At 44.5% G+C, this 27,312-nt stretch overlaps 1 protein-coding gene and 1 long non-coding RNA gene across 4 annotated transcripts; one reads left to right on the top strand and one right to left on the bottom strand.

Moving 5' to 3' along the window:
• Positions 1-25,894, top strand: LOC133398237 (gastrula zinc finger protein XlCGF57.1-like). Of its 3 annotated transcripts, none has more exons than XM_061669852.1 (4): positions 1-322; positions 678-834; positions 12,075-12,665; positions 24,313-25,894. In XM_061669852.1, exons 2-4 carry the CDS (start codon positions 708-710, stop codon positions 25,461-25,463), a joined length of 1,869 nt encoding a protein of 622 aa, XP_061525836.1. In that variant the 5' UTR covers positions 1-322; positions 678-707; the 3' UTR covers positions 25,464-25,894. The 3 variants fall into 3 exon arrangements, with proteins under 3 accessions (XP_061525836.1, XP_061525838.1, XP_061525837.1); XM_061669854.1 differs by lacking the exon at positions 24,313-25,894 and adding an exon at positions 14,677-16,492; XM_061669853.1 differs by lacking the exon at positions 24,313-25,894 and having other exon boundaries at positions 12,075-16,492.
• Positions 17,374-18,585, bottom strand: LOC133398265 (uncharacterized). The gene is made up of 3 exons (XR_009767778.1): positions 18,302-18,585; positions 17,949-18,193; positions 17,374-17,853 (listed from the first exon to the last, which is right to left on the bottom strand). It is a non-coding gene; the product is annotated as an uncharacterized LOC133398265 (long non-coding RNA).
• Positions 25,895-27,312: the final 1,418 nt, after the last annotated feature.

The following is a 27,312-nucleotide window of genomic DNA, read 5'->3' on the forward strand; positions in this document are numbered from 1 at the left end:
TGCGTCTCCTTTCCCTTCTCGCTCTGCAGGAGGAGGGACGATCGCGCTTCAGCAAATCGAGCTGAATTTGGACCGAATGTTGTGAATCCTCGACGCGGGACGCCCTTGATCACGACTTTAGTGGACTAAAACGTCATTCGTGCAATCTTCGTGCCCGGTTGGAGTCGTCTCGTACACGTTGAAGCTTCTCGGCCTAGCTTAGCATATTTTAGCATAGCATAGCATAGCATAGCTTGCTAAGAAAGAGACGCGTTTGTGAACAACACTTCGCTCAGCAGAGATCAAGCGTGAGGGAAAGTGTTCTTCTTTCCGTCAGCTACGAGTAAGGAGTGGGGACCACATTATCTAACACTAACACTTAAATGTGGTTTTAAAAACAAACAAACACACACCAACAACAAAATGTTGTCAGCTTTGTCTGAGATACTAAAATAATATCCTTGAACGATTATTTTCTGAATCGTTATTATTGATCTGATTCTGGATTCTCAATCCTTTTGTAGAATGTCTATCATGTTTCATCACAAATTGCATGGTTGACTGTTTCCTTTTGTTGATTTTGGTGCTTTGCCATTCTAACTAACGTACTGTTTAACCCACAATGTCCAAATCTGAATCTTGATATCATTGTTTCACATGTCCGATTATAACTTGCTTTTCTCATCCCTCCAATTTAGAGCGGAAAGTGTGGTGATCTTCGTGTCAAAATGTGTGCAAGAAGGACAGCAGAGTACGAGGAGGAACTTTGTGGACCAAAAGAGGAGAAGGAGCCACGTCTTCAAGTTCTGGACGCTGCGTTCAATCTGCAGCCTCGCACTGTGCGACGCGGAGCAGGTCGGTTCACTTGTTGCATGAGTTCTAATTTGAATGATTTTCCTGTGTTGATTTACGGCCCCGTTTGACCATGAATTTAACGTTAACATTATTAACATCCTGTAACGTGTACTATGTGGGTGTGCAGCAGGGGCGGAGCTACGCGGTGGCCGCTGCCACCCTAGACGGGGGGCTGGCCGCCCCGACGGCCAACCTCCGAATCAAACAACAGTTAACGATTCTGTTAGCCTACCCTTATAGGAGTAAAGACGTCATCGCGCACGTGACGCGGTTTACATAACGTGTGGACCGGCTGCCAGCCATGGAATTCTTGGCCTGCAAGTGGTATTAATCGGCTCCATCTTTCGAACCAAGTCAAGGTGCCAGGTGTCTTGAAAGGGTGCATAGTACTGTAATTTCTCGTGTATATTGCACATTTTCTTCCCCCCATAATTGTCAAAATTAAATAGTGCGCATGATACATAGGTATAGGAGGAAATGAAAAATACTTTCACGTTTTATAAATGTATCCCGCCATTGATAGGTGATGAAAAAGCTGTACACTTTCAGCCTGATCCAAATGCATGTTTATAAATTTTTAGGGAAGGGGGCATCTTTTAACCTGAAGCATCTTTGAACATGAAAATGATACATTGTTTTGAAATAGGATGCTGTATACATACAAAGGTAGAACTATACATGTTTACTTATTTGCATGACTTGTAAAGTCATGATTAACTCAAAATGTTTTATTTGCCATAAGGGTACAAGTATTTTATTATTATTATTTCTTTAAATAAATATGTGGTTGTTATTTATTTGGTTATAGGCAAGGGTGCACATAAATTGTGCCCAGGTGGGCATGCGCACTGAAAATATTAAATGCGCACCACACACAATTTTCTTTATTGGGGCAGAGGGCAGCGGTAGACGGCACTCTAGTATAGTGAACGACTCGTTCAAACAATCCAATATTTTTAGGGGACGTACTGAAGAATCACTTCATGAATTGATTCATTCCTGCCTCACTTTTTTTGGTTGAGCACAGGCACGACCCTGTGGGGCACACGAGAGTTGCCCGCAAACGGCACCACATTCGCGAAAGCCGACAGCCGTGTCGGAGTGCGCGTCGGAACCGCCGACGAGGCGGCACCACGGCGGGCTTTTAGAGGCATGCAGGTGTCTGTTTTTCTGGACAGCAGCTATGACGCTCTATCAGAATGTCTTTACATGAAGCTGGATCGTGGCTCAAAAAAGATTTCGTGGTCGCAGTCCGAGAAAAGTGTGCAAAATCAGGTGACTACGGGGTCCCACACTGCAAGTCAGGGGCGGTGCTAGCTTGAATGGCGCCCTGTGCGAGACCCCTCGATGCCCCCGAAAAATTGGGCATCACCAATACAACAGTTGGAATGTCCTGAAAAGAAACCGCTGGTGTACTGAGCAACAGACATCGAACAGGTTGGCCAAGGGTATCAACAGCAGCTGATGACAGAAACAGTGTGAGAGCTGTGAAGAAACACCCAAAGACAACAGGCGGTGACATCGCTGCCAACCTCCACAGGGCTGGGGTGAAGGTATCACGATCCACTGTTCGAAGAAGACTTTGAGAGAACGAGTATACAGGCCATACCACAAGCTGCAAACCGACTGAGAAGAAACAGTTATTAGGTCAATAACAAAGTTTGTCCTTCGTTTGTACAGAAAATAAGTAACAGGGATGACCATCCATCCATTTTCTACCGCTTATCTGAGGTCGGGTCGCAGGGGCAGTAGCTTTAGCAGGAACGCCCAGACTTCCCTCTCCCCAGCCACTTCATCCAGCTCTTCCGGGGGGATCCTGAGGCGTTCCCAGGCCAGCCGAAGGACGTAGTCTCTCCAGCGTGTCCTGGGTCGTCCCCGTGGTCTCCTCCCGGTGGGACGTACCCGGAACACCTCACCGGGGAGGCATCCGGGAGGCATCCGAATCAGATTCCTCAGTCACCTCATCTGGCTCCTCTCGATGTGAAGGAGCAGCGGCTCTACTCTGAGATCCTCCCGGATGACCGAGCTTCTCACCCTATCTCTAAGGGAGAACCCGGACACCCTGCGGAGGAAACTCATTTCGGCCGCTTGTATCCTGGATCTTGTTCTTGCGGTCACAACCCACAGCTCGTGACCATGGGTGAGGGTAGGAACGTATATCGAGAGCTTCGCCTTTCGGCTTAGATCCTTCTTTACCACAACGAATCGATACAAAGTCCGCATCACTGCAGACGCTGCACCGCTCTGCCTGTCGATCTCCCGTTCCATTCTTCCCTCACTCGTGAACAAGACCCCAAGGATACTTGAGCTCCTCCACTTGGGGCAGGATCTCATCCCCGACCTGGAGAGTGCACCAGACCAGGGTAGCACCAGACCAAATTATATTTATTTAGTTATTTATTTTTTAGCAGAGTTGTTGCCTGTGTGGAAGCGAGAGAAGAGGTGCACTTGTTCATATTCCAGCTGCTCCTATTTCCAACAACTGTTTCGGCCTCACCCCTCTTCATAGAGCTGTGCTGTAAAAACCAGCTAACGCACCTAGCTTCTAACCAATGACAAGACATTTCTCCGAGGTGGACTGGCGCCATTTGCAGGGGAGTTTCCAGTGTGGCACTAACGCGCAGGTTAGCTAAACTCAACTATGAAAGGAACAAATGTTCATCCAGTGATTCCATTCAGTACATACATGCAAACAATTTATTCGTTTGAACAAGTCGTTGTTGAATGACACAACACTGAGACACTCAGAGTGGGAGACAAACGTGAGATTTTTCAATTGTAAACTATGTGTCTTGGCTCCATATAATTACTGCTCTAGTCAGATCATGTATTCAAATAAGTCAGGTCAAACCAACATTACAACATGACAGAAATAATGGGTGCTAACTTATTGTAATTAAATTACTTCACACACACCAAAACTTTAGAGCATGATTCGACATAACTCAGAATCAGAATCATCTTTATTTGCCAAGTATGTCCAAAACACACAAGGAATTTGTCTCCGGTAGTTGGAGCCGCTCTAGTACAACAGACAGTCAATTTACAGAACACTTTGGAGACATAAAGACATTGACAAAAAACAATTGTGCAAAAAGATGCAGAGTCCTCTAGCACTTAGAGCAGTTCGAATGACTAATATTGCAATAGTCCGGTGCAATGACCAGTTGTGCAAAGGGCGCTGAGACTTCAAGGAGTGTATGCGGTTTAAAGTGACGAGTAGTGCGATCATCTGGGACAATGTCGGTTGTGCAAATGTTACAGATACTCCTCAATCAGTGTGCAAATGGAGCAGATGCTACTCTGGCATGAGTGGCCAGTATATGCAAATAGTGCAGCATGGCGAGACAACTACAGTGAGTGCACAGTAATAATTGGCCCCACAGAAATCTGACAACGAACTCAAGTCAAAAAATTGCCAGCTTGTTGTAATGGAATTATAGGTTAGGTGTTTAAGAAGTTGATCGCAAGAGGGAAGAAGCTGTTGGAATGTCTACTAGTTCTAGTTTGCGTTGATCGGTAGCGCCTACCTGAGGGAAGGAGCTGGAAGAGCTGGTGACCGGGGTGCAGACGGTCCGAGAGGATTTTGCACGCCCTTGTCTTAGTTCTGGCAGCTTGCAAGTCCTCAATGGTGGGTAGGAGGGGTACCGACAATCCTTTCAGCAGTTTTGATTGTCCGTTGCAGTCGGAGTTTGTCCTTTTTTGTAGCAGCACCAAACCAGACTGTGATGGAAGAACACAGGACCGATTCGATGACCTCTGTGTAGAACTGTCTCAGCAGCTCCGGTGGCAGGCCGTGCTTTCTCAGAAGCCGCAGGAAGTACATCCTCTGCTGGGCCTTTTTGAGGACGGAGTTGATGTTGTTCGCCCACTTCAGGTCCTGAGAGATTGTAATTCCCAGGAACTCGAAGGTCTCGACGGTTGACACAAGGTAGCTGGACAACGTGAGGGGCAGCTGTGGCGAAGGATGCCTCCTGAAGTCCACGATCATCACTACAGTCTCGAGCGTGTTCAGCTACAGGTTGTGTCGGCCGCACCGCAGCTCCAGCCGCTCCGCTTCCTGTCGATATGCAGACTCGTCACCGTCCTTGATGAGGCCGATGACAGTGGTGTCATCTGCAAACTTCAGGAGTTTGACAGTCTGGTTTGCTGAGGTGCAGTCGTTCGTGTCGAGAGAGAAGAGCAGCGGAGAGAGGAAACAACCTTGGGGCGCCCCAGTGCTGATGCTGCATGTGGATGAGGTGGCCTCCCCCAGCCTGACCTGCCCGTCAGAAAGCTGTAAATCCACTGGCAGATGGCAGGTGAGACGCTGAGCTGGAGAAGCATCGTTGAAAGGATTTCAGGGATGATTGTGTTGAACGCTGAGCTGAAGTCCACGAACAGGATCCTCTCGTAGGTCCCTTCACTGTCAAGGTGTTCTAGGATGAAGTGCAGTCCCATGTTGACTGCATCATCCGCAGACCTGTTCGCTTGGTAGGCAAACTGCAGGGGGTCCAGCAGGGGACCTGGTATGGTACTTTCAAAATGATATGTTAATCTTCAATACTTACTGCCTCGATGCACCGTGGCATTGAGGCAATTAGCCTGTGGCGTTGCCTGGGAGTTGTTCTTTGTTCTTGTCAGTTCTTCTTTGTTTTTGGGTCTGGTACCCCTCATTTTCCTCTTGATAATACTCCATAGATTCTCAATGGGGTTTAGATCCGGTGAGTTAGCTGGCCAGTCAAGCACTGTGATGGCAGGGGCATCAAACCAGGTTATGGTGCTTCTAGCGGGATGTGCAGGGGCAAAGTCCTGCTGGAAGATGAAATCTGCATCTCCACTCAGATCCTCAGCAGAAGGAATCATGAAGTCCTCTTAAACATTCTGGTCGACTGTTGCGGTGACCTTGGATTTAAGAAAGCAGTTTACCAACACCTGCACTGGACGTTGCACCCCAAATCATGACTGACTGTGGATATATCATACAGGACCTCAAGAGGCTTGGGTTCTGTTCTTCAGACCATCTTCCTCCAAACCTTTGGACCTTGATTCCCGAATTTTTTGGCACACGTTAGTTTCATCGGAAAAGAGGACCTTGGACCACTGGCAGACAGTCCAGTCCTTCTTCTCCTTGGCCCAGTTGAGACGCTTCCTACGTTGGCTCAGGCTCAGAAGCGGCTTGACCCGAGGAACCGACAGTTGTAGCCCATCTCCCGGATGCGTCTGAATGTGGTGTTTTTTTTTGGGCATTTATATGTTTCCCATCACTAAAGTCTTTCAGGTCTTGAAGCTGCAAAAGAGCCCCAGACCATCACACGAGCACCACCATATTTTACATTTGGTATGAGGTTCTTTTTCTGAAATTCGGTATTACTTTTACGCTAGATGTAACACACCTCCCGAAAAGTTCTACTATTGTCTCGTCAGACCAAAGAGTATTTTCCCAAAAGTCTTTGAGATAATCAAAATGGCTTCTGGCAACATTGAGACGAGCCTTGATGTTCTTTTTGCACAGCAGTGGTTTTTGTCTTGGAACTCTGCCATGCAGGCCATTTGTGCCCAGTCTCTTATGATGGAGTCATGATTACTGACCCGAACTGAGGCAAGTGAGGCCTGCAGTTCTTTGGATGTTGGTTAGGGATCTTTTGTGACCTCTTGAATGAGTTGTCGCTGCGCTCTTTTGGTAATTTTGGATGAGTCGTCACTATGCTCTTTTGGGTAAAGAAAGTAGAACTTTTGTTCTACTTTGTTTGTATGTATGGATTATTTCAGTTGTTCCCAACATCTGGTGAGAATTTCATGTGATTAGCACATTTGGAAATATATTTAGTGAGAAAAATCGTGATGTGTTAAATACTTATTTGTATGTATGTGTATTAGTGATGTTACGGGTTGTGCTGAGTCTTCGAGGCTTGCTTCATATGGGGGAGGGGCCGGAAATGATGAAGTCCGAAGCTTCGCTGCCCGGCTGCACCATGTGACCGCTTCAGGAAGTGGTTCAGAATTTGGCGCGGTGTGACACTTTGACACAGAAATATAGAACTCGTCAAGCAGCTCTATGAAAATGCGGGTTTATGTCATTCTCCAAAGTTGACAAACGCATTACACAACCTGCCATACTGGTACATCTCAATAAATTACAATCATGTCAGAAGTTAATTTAGTTGAGTTCATTTCAAAAAGTGAAACTCATATTATCGAGATGCACCACACACTGAAATATTTCAGGATTTTTTTCTTTATTCATGTATAATTTTTTTTATGATTATAGCTTAGAACAAATGACTCCAAATTCACCATCTCTAGAAACTAGAATATAACAAACTATTATGAAATGCAGAAATGCTGTTTTTAAATTGCTGATATTTATTTAGGAAAAAAAATATTCAGTTACCTGGCCTTGAGTGAAAAAGTAGTTATTCCCCTTATTAAAAGATGAATTAATTTTGGCTAACCCCCAAAAAGAGCATTAAACAGCTGCAGCTCATTCAGAAGGCTGTAGCTCGGGTTCTGACCAGAACAAAGAGGTCAGAGCATATTACTCTAATTCTAAAGTCTTTACACTGGCTTACAGTCAGCTTTAGAATAGATTTTAAAGTTCTGGTACTGGTCTATAAATCACCAAACTGTTTAGGTCCTGAATACATGAAAGAAATGCTAATGGCAAAGTTCTGGTACTGGGTTGCAGACCAACCCAGTCGGGCTCTGAGATCGACAGATTCAGGTCAAATAGTGGATCACAGAGTCCAAAGCAAACATGGTGAAGCAGCATTTAGCTATTATGCTGCACACAAATGGAATAAGTTGCCAACAGAAGCGATGTCAGCCCCAAGTGTGCATGTTTTTAAGTTCAGGTTAAAAACTCTTCTTTTTTTCCCATGCTCTTTAGAGCATTTCCACTTTGAAATGATATTTCTTACACTGTACGCCTTCTGTAATTGTGCATTTATTTATAATTTTTTTCTTTGCGTTAAATGTTTAAATGCTTTTAATCATGTTAAGCACATTGAGTTACCTTGTGTATGAAATGGGCTGTATAAATATATTTCCTTTGCTATATGCAGCAGGAAGAGGAGTCAAGGAAGCATTTCAATGGTCGATTATTATTTTTTCTAAACAACCGTTCCAACATGTTTCACAATCACGACACCACCACCAATATCACAACTACTACAACCATTATAACCTCTACCACCACCACCACTACCACTACTACTACTACTACATCCATCCATCCATTTTCTACCGCTTATCCGAGGTCGGGTCGCGGGGGCAGTAGCTTTATCTGGGACGCCCAGACTTCCCTCTCCCCAGAGAGGTGGGACGTGCCCGGAACACCTCACCGGGGGGAGGGGGGCGTCCGTGAGGCATCCGAATCAGATGCCCCAGCCACCTCATCTGGCTCCTCTCGATGTGGAGGAGCAGCGGCTCTACTCTGAGATCTTCCCGGATGACGGAGCTTCTCACCCTCTCTCTAAGGGAGAGCCCGGACACCCTGCGGAGGAAACTCATTTCGGCCGCTTGTATCCGGGATCTTGTTCTTTCGGTCACGACCCACAGCTCATGACCATAGGTGAGGGTAGGAACGTAGATCGACCGGTAAATCGAGAGGTTCGCCTTTCGGCTTAGTTCCTTCTTTACCACAATGGATCGATACAAAGTCCGCATCTGCACTGCAGACGCTGCACCGATCCGCCTGTCGATCACCTGTTCCATTCTTCCCTCACTTGTGAATAAGACCCCAAGATACTTGAACTCCGCCACTTGGGGCAGGATCTCATCCCTGACCTGGAGAGGGCACGCCACCCTTTTCCGACTGAGGACCATAGTCTCAGATTTGGAGGTGCAGATTCTCATCCCAGCCGCTTCAGACTCAGCTGCGAACTGCTCCAGTGAGTGTTGGAGGTCACGGCTTGATGAAGCCAACAGAACCACATCATCTGCAAAAAGCAGAGATGCAATACTGAAGCCACCAAACCGGACCCCCTCTACGCCTCGACTGCGCCTAGAAATTCTGTCCATAAAAGTTATGAACAGACTCAGTGATAAATGGCAGCCTTGGCGGAGTCCGACCCTCCCCGGAAACGAGTCCGACTTACTGCCGGGTATGCGGACCAAACTCTGACTCCGGTCGTACAAGGACCGAACAGTCCGTATCAGGGGGTTCGGTACCCGATACTCCCGAAGCACCCCCTACAGCACCCCACGAGGTACATGGTCGAACGCCTTCTCAAAGTCCACAAAACACATGTAGACTGGTTGGGTGAACTCCCATGCGCCCTCGAGGACCCTGCCAAGGGTGTAGAGCTGGTCCACTGTTCCACGGCCATGACGAAAACCACACTGCTCCTCCTGAATCTGAGATTCGACTTCCCGACGGACCCTCCTCTCCAGCACCCCTGAATACACCTTACCAGGGAGGCTGAGGAGTGTGAGCCCGAGTGTGGTTCACTCGGGCTTGATGTCCCCCGCCTCCCCCGGAACATGAGCAAAGTTCTCTTAGTGGTGGGAGTAGAAACTCCTTCTGACAGGGGATTCCGCCAGACATTCCCAGCAGACCCTCACAATACGTTTGGGCCTGCCACGTCGGCCCGGCATCTTCCCCCACGATCGGAGCCAACTCACCACACCAGGTGGTGATCCGTTGACAGCTCCGCCCCTCTCTTCACTCGAGTGTCCAAGACATGCACCACAAGTCCGATGACACGACCACAAAGTCGATCATCGAACTGCGACCTCGGGTGTCCAGGTGCCAAGTGCACGTGTGGACACCCTTATGCTTGAACATGGTGTTCGTTATGGACAATCCGTGATGAGCACAGAAGTCCAATAACAGAACACTGTACAGGTTATGATCGGGGGGGCCGTTCCTACCAACCCTTCCAGGTCTCACTGTCATTGCCCACGTGAGCATTGAAATCCCCCAGCAGAATGATGGAGCGCTCTCCAGCAGCCCCATCCAAGGACTCCAAAAAGGGTGGGTTCTCTGAACTGCTGTTTGGTGCATAGACACAAACAGCCGTCAGGAACTGTCGCCCCACACGAAGGCGGAGGGAGGCTACCCTCTCGTCCACCGGGGTGAACCCCAACGTACAGGCGCCGAGCCGGGGAGCAATAAGTATACCCACACCTGCTCGGCACCTCTCACCGTGGGCAACTCCAGAGTGGAAGAGAGTCCAACCCCCGTTCGAGAGCACTGGTACCAGAGCCCAAGCTGTGCGTGGAGGCGAGTCCGACTATATCTAGTCGGAACTTCTCGACCTTACACACCAGCTTGGGCTCCTTCCCTGCCAGAGAGGTGACATTCCACGTCCCTACAGCCAGCTTCTGTCGCCGGGATCAGATCGCCAAGGTCCCCGCCTTCGGCCACCGCCCAGATCGCAGTGCACCCGACCCCTATGGCCCCTCCCACAGGTGGTGAGCCCGTGGGAAGACTACTACTACTACTACAGTAAATCGATCGAGCAATGTTACTGCTCTGTGCACATTTTTTTGCACGTCAGGTTAACAATCCTCCATCATCTGCCAGAATAGGGATGCACCTCTAGATTTATTATAAAAATGTTTTTTGCTGTCAAGGCTGCTGCAGCAACCCACTCCACGTAAAATTATCTAGAATTAATCTGTGCGGCGGCACGGTGAGCGGCTGGTTAGCACATATGCCTCACAGTTCTGAGGACCGGAGTTCAAATCCCGTGCCTGCGTGGGTTTTCTCTGGGTACTCCGGTTTCCTCCCACATCCCCAAAACATGCAGGTTCGGTTGATTGAAGACTCTAAATTGCCCGTAGGTGTGAATGTGAGTGCGAATGGTTGTTTGTTGTATGTGCGCTGCGATTGGCTGGTGACCAGTTCAGGATGTATCCCGCCTCTCGCCCAGAGATAACTCCAGCACGCCCGGGACCCTATTGAGGATAAGCGGAACAGAAGATGAATGAATAATCTATGTGAGAAACCACATTAATTTCATTGAAGTATCATGTTTTCATTGATGTGTAAAACTACTCACATACAGTGGGTACGGAAAGTATTCAGACCCCCTTAAATATTTCACTCTGTTATATTGCAGCCATTTGCTAAAATAATTTAAGTTCATATTTTTGGTCATTCATGTACACACAGCACCCCATATTGACAGAAAAAAACGGAATTGTTGAATTTTTTTGCAGATTTATTAAAAAAGAAAAACTGAAATATCACAGATCTCTAAGTATTCTGACCCTTTGCTCAGTATTTAGTCGAAGCACCCTTTTGAGCTGATACAGCCATGAGTCTTTTTTTGGAATGATGCAGTTTTTCACACCTGGATTTGGGGATCCTCTGCCATTCCTCCTTCCAGATCCTCTCCAGTTCTGTCAGGTTGAATGGTGAACGTTGGTGGACAGCCATTTTCAGGTCTCTCCAGAGATGCGCAATTGGATTTAAGTCAGGGCTATGGCTGGGCCATTCAAGAACAGTCACAGAGTTGTTCTGAAGTCCCCAGCGGGCCACTCCTTGGTTATTTTAGCTGTGTTCTTAGGGTCATTGTCTTGTTGGAAGGTGAACCTTCGGCCCAGTCTGGGGTCCTAAACACTCTGGAGAAGGTTTTTGTCCAGGATATCCCTGTACTTGGCTGCATTCATCTTTCCTTTGCTTGCAACCAGGCATCCTGTCCCTGCAGCTGAAAAACACCCCCAAAGGATTAAATAAACTGAAATAAAATGTAACAAGTTGTGTCACTGGAAATTATTCAGACAGGCTGATTGAAAGCAAATAAAAACAAAGCAAACTTTACAATGTGATATATTTACAAATAACATTCGATAAAAGCACGTTGAATAAAGGGTTCATAAAAACGGAAAAACCGGTGCAGCAATCATGTACAGTATCCTTCACAAACTTTGTAAATGGCGATGTTGGGATGAATGCGGTGAGGCTATGTAAACTTATTTTTAATTATATATTTACTTCACTGCTGCTGAAATTGTTTTTACAAGGGGCCATTGTTACATAATAAACCTTTACAGAAATACTTGCAAAACCCAAACTGGGAGTATGCAGGGGTCCACTGTATTACCTTTATTGATATGATTTTATGAACTTTATTATTTTACACTTTTTCACATTTTGTTATTGTTTTTGACCTGCCCAATTTTATTTCCAATATATCAAACTCATCTGCCTTTCACACTAACCTTAAATATAAATCTAAAACATAAAACACATTAAATTCACATTTGAAAATATTTACCAAACCATGTGTGTTTTTTTTCTTGTCTTGCAGACATCACTGAAGATCATCTTACTGAGCAGCAGGAGCCAGAACCCCCTCACATTAAAGAGGAAATGGAGGATGAAGAGGTCCTCCACATCAAGGAGGAAGTGGATCCCATTTTGATTAAAAAAGAGGAGGAAGAAGCATACCCCTACATCAAACAGGAAGAGGAGGAGGAGGATATCACCAAGTTTCCATCAACTGGTGTCCATTTGAAGAGTGAAGATGAAGGTCAAAGTGAGGAGAGCAGAGGGGTGGAGCCTCCAAGCAGCAGCTCAAGTCAACACATGACAACAGAAGGATGTGGAGACCACTGTGGAGGATCACAAGCAGATGGCCTCTTACCTCCACTGTCAGACAGTGACAGCATGTCACATTCTCCTCACACTGATGATGATAAACAGTCTGAAGGTGATATGACATGTCACGCTGACAACAAACAATGGAAATGTTCTCAGTGTGGGAAAACATTTGCTAATAAGAGCATTTTGAAACAACACGTGAGAACACACACTGGAGGGAAACCTTTTTCCTGCTCAGTTTGTGGTCAAAGATTCACTTGGAAGGGAAACTTGAAAAGACACACAAGAACCCACACCGGTGAGAAACCTTTTTCCTGCTCAGTTTGTGGTCAAAGATTCTCTGTGAAGGAAAGCTTAAAATTACACACAAGAACCCACACTGGTGAGAAACCTTTTTCCTGCACAGTTTGTGGTCAACGATTCTCTGGTCAGAAAAACTTAACAATACACACAAGAACCCACACTGGTGAGAAACCTTTTTTCTGCTTAGATTGTGGCAAAAGATTCTCTATGAAGGGACACTTAACAATACACACAAGAACCCACACTGGTGAGAAACCTTTTTTCTGCTCAGATTGTGGCCAAAGATTCTCTATGAAGGAACACTTAAAACGACACACACGAACACACACTGGTGAGAAACCTTTTTCCTGCTCAGTTTGTGGTCAAAGATTCTCTGAAAAGGGAAAGTTAAAAATACACACAAGAACCCACACTGGTGAGAAACCTTTTTCCTGCACATTTTGTGGTAAAACATTCATTCAGAATACAGATTTAAAAAGACACACAAGAACACACACCGGTGAGAAACCTTTTTCCTGCTCATTTTGTGGCCAACGATTCTCTGGTAAGAAAAACTTAACAATGCACACAAGAACCCACACTGGTGAGAAACCTTTTTCCTGCACAGTTTGTGGTAAAACATTCATTCAGCAGACAAATTTAAAAACACACACAAGAACGCACACTGGTGAGAAACCATTTTCCTGCTCATTTTGTGGACAACGATTCTCTGGTAAAAATAGCTTAACAATACACACAAGAACCCACACTGGTGAGAAACCTTTTTCCTGCACAGTTTGTGGTAAAACATTCACTCAGAAGAGATATTTAAAAACACACACAAGAATGCACTCTGGTGAGAAACCTTTTTCCTGCTCATTTTGTGGTCAACGATTCTCTGGAAAGAAAAACTTAACAAAACACACAAGAATGCACACTGGTGACAAAACCTTTTCCTGCTCGCGTTGTGGTCAGAGATTCTCTCGTAAGGATCGGGTTAAGACACACAAGTGTGCTGGTGAAAATAGCAGTGATCAAGAAGCTTTTAATGCAAATGCAAATGTTTAAAAAAATTATTCCAATGTTACTGACTTCCAAAAATCTACATTCTTGTATTCTGTATCCCAGCTTTTATTGTCTTGTTGTTGTCCATATATTGTCTAAAAGTCTCCCGTGTGCAAGTGTTGAGAATTAGTGCTGTTCCCAAAATACTTTAAAGGGACTACTTATTGGTGTGAACATAGGCACTTATTCCATAGTTCTAGAAAGTTTGGAAAGCTTGTTGTTTAAAAAAAATTGACAGTGAACTGCCTCATTGAGGAAAGAAGACAGCCAATGTCGTCCCACATAAAGGAATTCTTGCAGATTTATTTCCTCAAACGTCCGCTCAATTTTGTATTGATTGCACCACAAATGCCACTCAGATGTCCCAATCGGCGTTTCTGTAGGCAGCATTTTGAGACAGACGTACTTTGTCATAACGTCGGATGACCCACGTCGATGGTCTCGCGGCCAAACGCGTTACGTCGCTTAATGTCCCGGAACTGCAGCTGATCGATTCGATCTTATCTGATCCATAAAATCTAAAAAAATGGACTGATCGTATTATATTATACTAATATTTTCAGAGGTTGAAGCTGGCGTGAGTAGAGCTGTCCGCATAAATTTTGGTGATGATTGTTTACAGTTTTTGGATGTTCAGCCCCTTCTCTTGGGTTAATTCATAAGGCTTGCAAGGATGTGGGACTCGCCCGCTGTGTTTGTATCACTTTAATGATTACATCCAAATAAATTTGCAATTTTTCAGTACATTAAATTAGTGGTTGAACATAATTTTTGGGTACTAACTGTTGTTCCTGTGATGCAATGATACAGCAATATAATATATAATACCAACTTGAACGAACCAGTGTTTGGAAACTCAAGCAAGCTGTATTTTATTTGTTTTACTTAATTTTTTTTTTTTTACTTCCTGAAAAGTTGTAATTTTGAAGGTGAGGATATTCCACTTTTCCTCCATTCCTCAGGCATCTTCTCGCCCGCTAGAATTCTGTTGAACAAGCTGTTCAAAAACTTCACAGCCACCTCTCCTCGATGCTTCTATGTACCCCCACAGGAATGTCATCAGGACCAACAGCCTTTCCATTTTTCATCTTCTTTAAAGCCATTCTAACTTCCCCCTTACTAATCATTGCCACTTCCTGGTCCACCACACTTGCCTTCTCTCTCATTTTCCTCATCAACTCCTCAAACTATTCTTTCCATCTGTCCAGGCACACTTCTGTCAACACATTTCCATCTCTATCCTTAATCACCCTAACCTGCTGCACATCCTTCCCATCTCTATCCCTCTTTCTGGCCAACCTGTATAGATCATTTTCTCCTTCTTTAGTGTCCAACCTGGCATACATGTAATTATATGCCTCTTGTTTGGCTTTTGCCACCTCTACCTTTGCCCTGCGTCGCATTTCAGTGTATTCCTTTCGCCTCTCCTCGGTCCCCTCAGTGTCCCACTTCTTCTTAGCTAACCTCTTGTATGATTTCCTGTACTGTGAGGTTCCACCACCAAGTCTCCTTCTCTCCTTTCCTGCCAGAAGATACACTAAGTACTATCCTGCCTGTCTCTCTGATCACCTTGGCTGTAGTGGTCCAGTCTTCTGGAAGCTCCTCCTGTCCACCGAGAGCCTGTCTCACCTCTTCCCGAAAAGCCGCATAATACTCTTCCTGTCTCAGCTTCCACCACATGGTTCTCTGCTCTGCCTTTGTCTTCTTAATCTTCCTCCCCACCACCAGAGTCATCCAACACGCCACCATCCTATGCTGTCTAGCCACACTCTCCCCTAACACTACATTACAGTCGGTACCCTCCTTCAGATTGCATCGTTTGCACAAGATGTAATCCACCTGCGTGCTTCTACCTCCGCTCTTGTAGGTCACCCTATGTTCCTGCCTCTTCTAGAAAAAAGTCTTCACTACGGCCATTTCCATCCTTTTTGCAAAGTCTACCACCATCAGTTCCTTTCTTGGATGCCCTACTTACCCATCACTTCTTCATCACCCCCTGTTTCCTTCACCAACATGTCCATTACAATCTGCCCCAATCACGACTCTCTGTCTGGGATGCTCAGAACTACTTCGTCTAACTCCTTCCAGAATTTCTCTTTCACCTCTAGGTCACATCCTACCTGTGAGTCATAGCCGCAAATCACATTATACATAACACCCTCAATTTCAAGTTTCAGCCTCATCACTCGATCTGATGCTCTTTTCCACTGCAAGACATTCTAAGCTAACTCTTCCCTTAAAATAACCCCTACTCCATTTTTCTTCCCATCAAAATAATTTAAACTCTGCCCCTAAACTTCTCGCCTGACTGCCTTTCCACCTGGTCCCCTGGACACACAATATATCAACCTTTTCCTAATCATCATGTTAACCAACTCCCGAGGTTTTTCTGTCACAGTCCCAACATTCAAAGTCCCCACATTCAAGTCTAGGCTCTGTGCTTTCCTCTTCTCGTTCTGCCTTAAGAACCCGCTTTCCACCCCTCCTTTGTCTTCGACCCACCCACACTAGCTGAATTTGCACCAGCGCCCTGCAGGTTAACAGTGCCGGGGGTGGACGTTGTTAAACGGGCCACGACTGATCCGGTATGGAATGCTTTCGATGAATGCTCATATTTGTTTGGCAAAGTTTTATGCCGGATGCCCTTCCTGATGAAACCCCCTGCATTTATCCGGGCTTGGGACCGGCCTATAGTTTGCACTGGTTTGTGCCCCCCATAGAGTTGCATTGTAAAGTGTATTTGTGATTCTTAATAAAATACACCTCTTAACACATTGAGGGTGACTCAATTTGCTTGTCTATGAAATCCATTTCCCCTATTAACAAGAATGGAAATGTCTAATCCATTGCAAGCCCTTGTTAATTAAATCAGGAAACAATCTTATCTTTTGTAGTTTTAATAATAGCTTTGCAAAGAGAGAGAGGAGTCAAGAGAGGTTACAGTTGCTTGGATCTCTGCCCGTCTATAAGACACATATGCGAAAGCAATTCCAAGTTAAACTGAAAAAAACGGGAGGGGAAAGAAGAAAGAAAGACCTATTCATACAGTTATTTTGTCCTTGAGAGAAAAGGGAGGTTGATACAACCACCAAAACAGTATGACGGAAAGGACCAAGAAACAATTTAGCTAAAAAGTCAGAGAAGAACACAAAGAACTATTGAAGTAAACTATGGGAAAATACAATAAAAGAGTATATAGACTGTTTTGTCATTTTGCCACAACGCATTCCCCCTTTTGATAATCAATCAAACAAAATGAAAAATTAGTAAACAATGATATGAAAGGGATAACATGTATTAAACAAACAACACCCCCCCCCCAAAAAAAAAACATCCAGAGTTTCACACTATAATGTAGGTTTAAGAAAATCCTTCATAAACGGGTTGTAATACAATCAAACAAAAAAACTAGACCGAAAAATCCGAGTCCGGGTCAGTCATATCATTCAAACACTCAGCACAAGGAAGCAGGTCAGGAAAGCATCGGTCACAAGTAGGAGAGGAGAGAGAGGGTCAGTGGAGCCACACGGGTATACTGGACAAACACTGAGCCTACCATGCATAAGAAGAGAGACACAGAGAACAAGAGCTATACGGTATGCCAATGAAGTCCAGTGAACCAGCTAGAAACAAGAACCTCAAGGATGGTTTGGTTAAGGTACTGTGGACAGATAAAAGACGTTAAGGTGCGAGGAAAGAGTGATGACGGATTTGGATGTGGGGAAGGCACTACAAGTTGGTTAGCAGCTGCATGAAAAAAACTAAACAGCAATTAGAGGGATTTTGAGAGCGTGCCACTTGAAGGGTGTAAAGAAACTAAACAGTCATACTGTAGGAGGTGAAATTAGCAGAGGTAGTGGCAATCGCATGCAACCAAAGAACCTCGTCATAGTTGTCACGTCTCATAAGGAACTAAATTGTGTCAACTGTCAAAGTAGGAGCATCAATTCACATATTGGACACAATAATTATGGCAAGTAATGATAAACCAAAGAGGAGGAGTTTGAAACCCCCTGGAGAAGTCATCTTCTTCTGTTCTTCCGCCGAGTTACGAAAGTTGTGTGTGTGCGCGTCAGTTCAGACAACTGGTGATTGGTTGTTGCTTGGCTTTTATAACATATCTTCTGCTCCTCTATGACCTACAGACATGCCATCAGTTACCAGTATTGAATGTAGCTAAAAAAAAGTATGCTAACAGTAATAATCAGAGACTATTCAGCCATGTCGGACTTACACAGCAAGCAGCTCTTTTCCGGTCGCGGTCAGTATTCAGCTTTATCAGGCGGGCTTTCCAACCACCCGTTGCAGAAGGTGAAGGAGGAGAGGAGGTGGGACCACAGGAGGCGCTTGAAACGTCCTGCAGTATGACATGTGAACCCACGTAGCTCTCTCAGCAACATCAGCTGCAGTGTGGGTCACAAGGAGGACTTGAAAAGGCCCCAGCCAGCGCTGATGTCTCCACATTTTCAGCCGGAAGCTCTAAATCAGCACAAAGTCGCCAGGTTTTATGTTTTTGTAGGGTCCGTCAGCTGCTCTGGGCAGTGCTGAGAAGACTTGTGGAGCAAATTAGTCAAAGATGTGCGATACCTGATCATGTTGTCTCCGCAAAGATGTGTGCCCATCGGCAAGTCTGGAGGATTCAATCCGACATTTGGAGGCCCTGCAAAAACGATCTCAAAGGGAGACAAATTGTCCTCACATACAAGACAATTGGTAGGCACTTAATCCAATTTAATTTGGTGTCTTCACAACATTTACTCAATTTGGCTTTCAAATTCCCTTTATCCTTCTCTACTGCACCACCAGATTGCACCACCACAAAAGACGCACCACACTGACGCCACAAAATGCGTTCAGTGGGAGTAGACTGAGTGAAGGTCAGTGAGAAGAAGAGGGGCATGCGAGGGTGGGGGTGAGCGAGGAGAGGAGAGATGGAAAGATGGAGGAGGTAGGAGTGATGCAGCCTTGGCTGCGGCATCTGCATGTGCATTCCCTTGAGAGACGGGGTCAAACATGGTGTGTGCTGTACATTTGCAGACAGCGATAACAGAAGGGAGAAGGATGGCGTCGAAGAGTGACAACATCGTCATGGTGGAGAATAGGTTTACCATCAAAATTCAAAAAGACGCGAGGGCGCCGAAGTCATGAACCACTCCAAAGGCATAACGAGAGTCCGTATAGATTGTGACAGAAGTACCTCCTGCTAGGCACCAGACCTCAGTGAGTGCTATCAAACAAGCCGCTCGCGCCGACTAATGAGAAGGGAGTGATGAGGAAGTCAAAACATGTGAGAAGAGCGTTGCCCCTGTAAGATAGAAGTCACTCAGTGAGGAATGCAGATCACCCACCAGGCAAATGAGGTCGCTATGACGCTCATCCACAAACTGAACAAAGGGCTTGGTTGAATCAGAAAGGCCAAGCGTGAAGAGGACTGCAGGGCACACGTCAGATGTACACCTATCGCGCTGAAGTTTGCGCCGCCAAAGAAATGTGCACATAAAAACACACAGCTTCGCATAAACACACAGACAACACAACGTAAAAAAAAAAACACAGCTGCGCAAAATCATGACTGGAGGAAAAAAGGAAAAAAACAATTGTCAATGTTAAATGTCTTCTAAAAAGAAAAAGAAAAAAATCTCTGAATGCCATAATGAAATGCAGGGTGCAGCATTAACAATCCTTTTAAGGATTAAATATGTTTATGTTGAAATTGTTAAAATTGTACTATATTTAACTTTGAATGTACACAGATAATTATCGCAATCTAATAACGCAATCCAATCAATATTATTTTGTGTAAATCTTGAGTTGCACTATTCTAAGAGTTCGAGCAGCCTCCTTATCTCTTCCCCCCCTCCCCCCAATGGAATCTGTCTTATCAGTAGGCTACTCCCTTTCAGGTCTCTAAGACTTATTCTCACTACTTCATAAAAACAAAACAAAACTAAAATCTAACTCACACTCCCCTCCTTGAGCTGTCATCGTGGTGGAAGGGTTTGTGTGTCCCAATGATCCTAGGGGGTAAGTTGTCTGGGGCTTTATGCGCCTGGCAGGGTCACCCATGACAAACAGGTCCTAGGTGAGGGACCAGACAAAGCACGACCCCTTATGATGACGACAAACAATGGACTCAGTTTTCCCTTGCACCAACGGTGAGGGATGCCGTCAAGCTGAAGAAGGAGTCCTATCGGGGCTTTTTGGCCTGTGGGACTCTTGAGGCAGCTGATTGGTACCGGCTGGCCAAGCGGAATTCAGCTTTGGTGGTTGCTGAAGCAAAAACCTGGGTATGGGAGGAGTTCGGTGAGGCCATGGAGAAAGACCTCCGGACGGCTTTGAGGAAATTCTGGTCCACCATCCGGCGTCTCAGGAAGGGGAAGCAGTGCACCACCAACACTGTCTATATTGGGGATGGAGCGGTGCTGACCTTGACTCGGGACGTTGTGAGTCGGTGGGGAGAATACTTCAAAGACCTCAATTCCACCGACACACCTTCCCATGAGGAAGCAGAGTCTGGGTTCTCTGAGGCGGGCTCTCCTATCTCTGGGGTTGAGGTCACCGAGGTGGTTAAAAAGCTCCTCTGTGGCAGTGCCCCGTGGGTCGTTGAGATTTGCCCGGAGTTCCTAAAGGCTCTGGATATTGTGGGGCTGTCCTGGTTGACACGTCTCTGCAACATCGCGTGGACATCGGGTACAGTGCCTCTGGATTGGCAGACTGGGGTGGTGGTCCCCCTTTTTAAGAAGGGGGACCGGAGGGTGTGTTCCAACTACAGGGGGATCACACTCCTCTGCCTCACTGGTAAGGTCTATTCAGGGGTGCTGGAGAGCAGGGTCCGTCGGGAAGTCGAACCTCAGATCCAGGAGGAGCAGTGTGGTGTTCGTCCTGGCCATGGAACAGTGGACCAGCTCTACACCCTTGGCAGGGTCCTCGAGGGTGCATGGGAGTTCGTCCAACCAGTCTCCATGTGTTTTATGGACTTGGAGAAGGCGTTCGACCGTGTCCCTCGGGGAGTCCTGTGGGGGTCCGGTTTGGTGGCCTCAGTATTGCATATCGCAAATCCATTTGAAAAGAAGTGAAATGCCTTTAAAGTGGTACTAAGCAGGCCCAAAAAATGGCATGTAAATTCAACACACCACAGAGAAGAGTAGTTAACAAGCCTGCCAAATTTGAATGAAGAAAACAAATGGCTAAGTATATAAAATCAGGTTTCAAAACTTGAATAATAAGGACCACCTCTCAGCTCTGAGACGCTGTGGGCGTGTCAAATGGATGCGCCAAAAGGATTCAATTATACTGAGGGGGTGATAGCTTCTACGTTTTTCTATGTAAAATCATGTTAGGAGGCTCAACATTAAAAAAAAAAGAAAAGTGATTATTGTGGACTATAATCTTAAAATTAGCACACAAGTCAATTTACCCCCACTGTCGGTGACATGATGTCACAGCCGAGTACGGCACTTGACGACAGCGAGACGGTAGGAGGAAGCCCGGGCAGTTAGACAGTCGGCACTGCCCCATTCACTAGTATCAAGTTACCCACGAAGTCATGTTGTCTCTGGTGAAAGTTTACAAAACTAGCTGTCGTAAAATGATTAGTGACGCTAATACAATTTAATTTATTAATAATTTATCTTCAAACATAATGTACTTAGAAAAAAACACGGATATCTGTTTAGTGCCACTTTAAAAAGAATCAACATGACAAAGGATACTCCAAATGAACATACAGCAAAAAAAAAAAAAAAAAAAACATTACACCCATGCAGAATTTACAGTACTACACACACATACTATGTACATAAACAAATTGCACACAAGCACACAGTCATTTCATCACACAGTCCATCCATCGCTGCTGCTGTGTCATTGAAGGGGAATGCCTGAATTTGGAACCAGGTCCTCTCCCTGTCCATGCCCTCATACAAAGTGTCAACTTTGTTTGGGCAGTAAACGTACTTGCCCGCTTACCCCAGGAATGCCGTGTGAAAGTGAGGGCCGTCAGGTCCTTGTTTTAGCACGTGACGGCCGGCTCCATCTGGAACACTGGCCGTCCGGCTGCCCTCGGTCAGAGAGTGCCACGAGAGCTCCTTGTCAAGTGGCGACGTTGCCCGCTCTGCGCACCGGGAGACATCCCGACCTCAGCCCCAGACCCTGCAGCTCTGTCTTCATCCACGTCTCCTGGTGTTGAGAGCAGGTCCGTCTCTTGGTGTCATGGTCAGGTGCAGGTAGAGGAACAGGGTTGAATGCCTTGTCTGAGGAGATGGAGTGGACAAAAAGGGAGAAACACAAAACTATCAACAAGAGCACATTTGTTTGAGAGGGCAAATTGCAATGATGATTGAAGGCAGCATGTTGTTACTTGTTTCACCCTCCCCCTTTGTGAGCCTTTGGGGTGAGGTGGAAACTGTTTGCTTGTGCTGGTCATTATCAAACAGAACAGACGTTTATCCTTGTAACAGCAATGTGACATGACACTGATGGTTTAACGCAGCGATGGACACACACCTGGAACCGCCTCAGGTGGTTGCGCCTGAGGAGGCAGCCGTCGCTGGTGCATGACACAAACCCTCCCAGGAAAGAACATCTTTTTCAGATATCTATATAGGTGTTATTCGCCGCCAAGCATATGTTATGCACACATTTAAACTTAAATGAACACACAAATATAATATCCATGTTTTTTCAAAATGTATTGGCCTTTTATAAAAAAAAAGTAATGATTTTTTTTGTTTTCTTGTTGAATAAACAAATAATGTGTACACTTTTAGCCTCTCTATCTTGATTCCCCTTCACTGGCAGCTCTTTGATTTATTTTTTAAATTTAGTGATAGAACAAAAAAGAGCACATTAACACTTCCTAACATACAGTAAAGCATCGTCACAGAGAATAAAAACACAATAAAGCTATGAAAGCTATGTACAGAATTAGCTATTAGTAATCATGTATTCCTTTTATTTTTAAGATACATTATCCTGAAAAACAGGGTAATAATGACAGCCGCAGGGCAATAGATCTGATCAGCCAAATTTACATCATAAAACTAAAGACATGAATAAATTTGCGTAAATTAAGTAACGTTTTGTAGACTCTTCAAACAATCTGCGCTTTCAACTGTTAACCACTCCCATTCATTCAAATGAAGAGGTGGTAGCTCTTTAAAACTTCCTCCCCGAAACACACACAAAATGCAAAGCATACAATAAGTTGAAGCAAAACTAATTGCATCACAAAGAGGCAAAGGATATGAGCATTTAAGCACACTATTTCAAGCACAGCTCCCAAATTCATTCACATGTTCAATGTACAACCTAACATAATCGCCACATAAATGCCAATAAAAGCAAAAGCATACAACTATAAATGGACATAAAACAAATTGAATCATAAGACATAAAACCAAGAGCGTTTAAGCACATAATTACAACGCAAATATGCAATTTTCATTCAAATCGCCTTGTAGGGAATTGGCTGATTGCATTAAAGTTCCCGTGTTAAAATAGCTCACGCACAATGTAACTAAAAACGATTGTGATTTATGACAAATCTTGCTGCTTGCAATCTTTTTAAAAGTAGTTTTTGTTTGTTTGTTTGTTTGTTTGTTTTTTACCCAAAACTCAGACGATTACAGCACTGCTTGCAAGAAGTGGTGTCGCAATGTAAGTGAACAGTAATGGTTTTGGGGCTTTTTCAATCTCACACAGGCCTTGTTTCCACCCGGGTTCAAACGCGGGACCTTTCGTGTGTGATGCAAACGTGGTAACCACTACACTATCAAAACTGTTGCAGATGTTGAGGCAAAAACAGGACCGGCAAACCACGTACGACAGCTCGCTGACAAGAAAGAGACTAAAAACACACTGGTTCCACCCAGTCTCGAACAGGGGACCTTTCACATGTTAGGCAAACATGATAACCATTACACTATGGAAACTGCTGCTGTAAGTGCATCCAAAGGTGCACTGGGAGTCATTGACAGACCGGCCGTCGGGGCGTCTAGCCGTTAACACAAGTTTCACGTAAACTGATGAAATAAACTGCATTTGACGTTTTGGACCATGAATCATGGAGTCATCAATATTCTTGCAGCACAGTGGGAACTGGTTAGCAAATCTGCCTCACCGTTCTGAGGACTGGGGTTCAAATCCCGGCCCCGCCTGTGTGGTTTGCATGTTCTCCTCATGCCTGCGTGGGTTTTCTCCCGGTAGTCCGGTTTCCTCCCACATTCCAAAAACATGCATGGTAGGTTAGTTGTAGCCTCTAAATTGCCCGTAGGTGTGAATGTGAGTGCGAATGGTTGTCTGTTTACATGTGCCCTGCGATTGGCTGGCGACCAGTTCAGGGTGTACCCTGCCTCTCGTCCAAAGATCGCTGGGACAGGCTCCAGCACACCCGCGGCCCTCGTGAGGATAAGCGGTACAATGAATTAATGAATATTGTTGAAATGGCTATTTTTATAATTTCCAGTAAGCCTAAACTCATATGACTCTCCTAATAACCATAAATATGATTGTAAACACACATTGTAATACACAACATTTAAGTCAAACATGAGAATTGACTTGACCAAACCATGTGCTTGTCTTCTTGTGTCTTGTAGACATCAGTGAAGATCTTCGTCCTGAGCGGCAGGAGCCAGAGCCCCCTCACATTAAAGAGGAAATGGAGGATGAAAAGGTCCACCACATCAAAGAGGAAGAGGAGGATATCACCAAGTTTCCATCAACTGGTGACCCTTTGAAGAGTGAAAATGAAGGTCAAAGTGAGGAGAGCAGAGGGGCGGAGCCTCCAAACAGCAGCTCAAGTCAACACATAACAACAGAAGGTGATGAAGACCACCGTGGAGGATCACAAGCAGACGGACTCTTAGCTCCACTGTCAGATAGTGGCGACATGACATCACACCCTCCTCACACTGATTATGAGGATGATGATGATAATGAAGAGTCTGAAGGTGATATCACATGTCTCACTGACAACAAACGATTGAAATGTTCTCAGTGTCTGAAATCCTTTGCTTGTAAGAAGTATTTGAAACAACACATGAGAATACACACTGGAATGAAAGCTTTTGCCTGTTCAAATTGTGGTAAAAGGTTCTCTTTGAAGGCAGACTTGAAAAGACACACAAGAACCCACACTGGTGAGAAACCTTTTGCATGCTCAGTTTGTGGTCAAAGATTCTCTGTAAAGGGAAGCTTAAAAATACACACCAGAACACACACTGGTGAGAAACCTTTTACCTGCTCAGTTTGTGGTCAAAGATTCATTAAGAGGGGAGATTTAAAAATACACACAAGAACGCACACTGGTGAGAAACCTTTTGCATGCTCAGTTTGTGGTCAAAGATTCTCTGTAAAGGGAAGCTTAAAAATACACACAAGAACTCACACTGGTGAGAAACCTTTTGCATGCTCAGTTTGTGGTCAGAAATTCACTCAGAGGGGAGATTTAAAAATACACACAAGAACACACACTGGTGAGAAACCTTTTGCATGCTCAGTTTGTGGTCAAAGATTCTCTGTAAAGGGAAACTTAAAGCGACACACAAGAACGCACACTGTTGAGAAACCTTTTGCATGCTCATTTTGTAGTCAAAGATTCTCTGTAAAGGGAAACTTAAAAAGACACATAAGAACCCACACAGGTGATAAACCTTTTGCCTGCTCATTTTGTAGTCAAAGATTCTCTGTAAAGGGAAACTTAAAAAGACACATAAGAACCCACACAGGTGATAAACATTTTGCTTAATCTGTTTGTGGGCAAAGATTCTCTGCAAAGAGTAACTTAAGAGGTCACACAAGAATCCACACTGGTGAGAAACCTTTTTCCTACTCAGTTTGTGGTCAAAGATTCTCTCCTAAGAAATACAAGTGTCCTGGTGAGAACAGCAGTGATCAAGAAGCTTTAAATGAAAGAGTAAATGTTTAATTTCAAAGGAAATTACAATCACTGATTACCGATTTACAAAAATCGACATTCTTGTATTCTGTCTACCATCTTTTATTTTATCAATCTTTTAGTTTTCTTTGTATCTTCTAAAAGCCTCTTGTGAACAAATTTTGAGAATTAGCACTGGGGCCAAAATAATTTGTCCAATGTTTAAAAAATTAGCAAATGATTGATAGAAATAGATTGTGAAGAGGCTTTTGACGTTTGGTGAAAAGGTTGAAAAGTGTAAATGGGATCCTTAATAAAATACAATTCTTCAAACAGTGAGAGTCACTCAGGTGTCTTGTATATCAAAGCCATTGTCCCCGTTGAACAGAATTGTAATGTCTTTAATCCTTTCAAAACCCTCCTAAACAAAATGCTCGCAACTTAAAGCAAAAACTGGCCGAAGCGACGAGGCCTTGGATGAAAAATCATCAAAAAAAACCCATCAAGGTATTTGTTGCTGTACTTGGCTGACTTTAACCACAATGAAAAAATTCTACATATCAAATAATGGAGTGAGACTTTAGAGCAGATTGAGTGTGGAACTGAAACAATGTCCAAGCATAAACCAAATCTAAAACAAATACAAACAAATGACCTTTACAAAATATGAGGAGGAAATGTAATCTCAATATTAATATATATTTAAAAAAATTTAAACAGACAAAATAGCAAACAACATTCAAAAACAAATACCATACTCACATATACAAGTGTATAAACAAAGATAAACACAAAATACACCCACACGACAACAGACCCCCACACATACACAAGCACACAGTGATTAATACTGGTTGTTAAGTGATATGGCCAGGCAGGAAGAAATCCTTATTATTATTATTATTAGGGGTGTAACAATTTATTCTTTATATTGACGTTTCAATTGAGATTCCCACAATCCCATTGGATTGATCTGTCATCTGCTATTTAGCCTACTGGACAAAAACTAATTGATTTAAATCATTTTAATAGATAACCAATTGATTGTAGGGTTAGGGTTAAGGAAATAACGCATTTGGATTTACGTACGGTAGACTTGATATTGGATGCGTATGTTTTTTTTGTTTTTTGATGAAGCTGGTGTGCGCTACAGTAGCTCTTGAGTCGGACAGTCTGAGGCAAACCACATCTCCCATGATGCACTGGGCATGCGCAGTGCAGGAAATATGACGGTGGCTCAGCCACTGAGCACAACACAAAACCTCACAAGTGGAATCTGGTGAGGTTAAATCAAGGTACCTGGACTGTTCTTGTTGTTGAAGACGTTTGAGAACGTCCAGCAAAGTTGAAATCAGAAGTATGGGTTTGGTTTTTCAGTAATGAAAACACAATCGAGGATAAAACATGACGGGCATTTAATAACTTTGCTGACCGCCGCCGTCGACAAGTCGAGGCCAAACATCAATTCGTGAGACATTTTAACCAGGTTTTCTTCATGACAGCACGATCGAGAGCTAAAAGGTTGGGAAACACATTTGAGCCACGGTACAAAATTCCCTCACGGACATGCTGTACTTTAGCAAAACGCTAACACAAATTTTACTAAGAGACAAAGACCAAATTAGTCAAAGAGAGCATTGCGTAGGCAGACTGGAAAGTGTCTCACCCTGGACAGATGGTAACTTGGCCATCACAAGCTAATCACAGCTAAATAACCACT

This window comes from Phycodurus eques, unplaced genomic scaffold (genome assembly GCF_024500275.1).
Source record: "Phycodurus eques isolate BA_2022a unplaced genomic scaffold, UOR_Pequ_1.1 contig_27, whole genome shotgun sequence".
NCBI classification, from domain to species: Eukaryota; Metazoa; Chordata; class Actinopteri; order Syngnathiformes; family Syngnathidae; genus Phycodurus; species Phycodurus eques.

What these genes read in the sequence shown, in the direction of transcription:
- LOC133398237 (XM_061669852.1), top strand. Translation starts at nt 708, where the DNA reads ATGTGTGCAAGAAGGACAGCAGAGTACGAGGAGGAACTTTGTGGACCA. An exon ending in CACTGTGCGACGCGGAGCAG is followed by an intron (nt 835 to 12,074) that starts GTCGGTTCACTT and finishes CTTGTCTTGCAG; the next exon opens with ACATCACTGAAGATCATCTT. An exon ending in ACACACAAGAACCCACACCG is followed by an intron (nt 12,666 to 24,312) that starts GTGAGAAACCTT and finishes TGTGTCTTGTAG; the next exon opens with ACATCAGTGAAGATCTTCGT.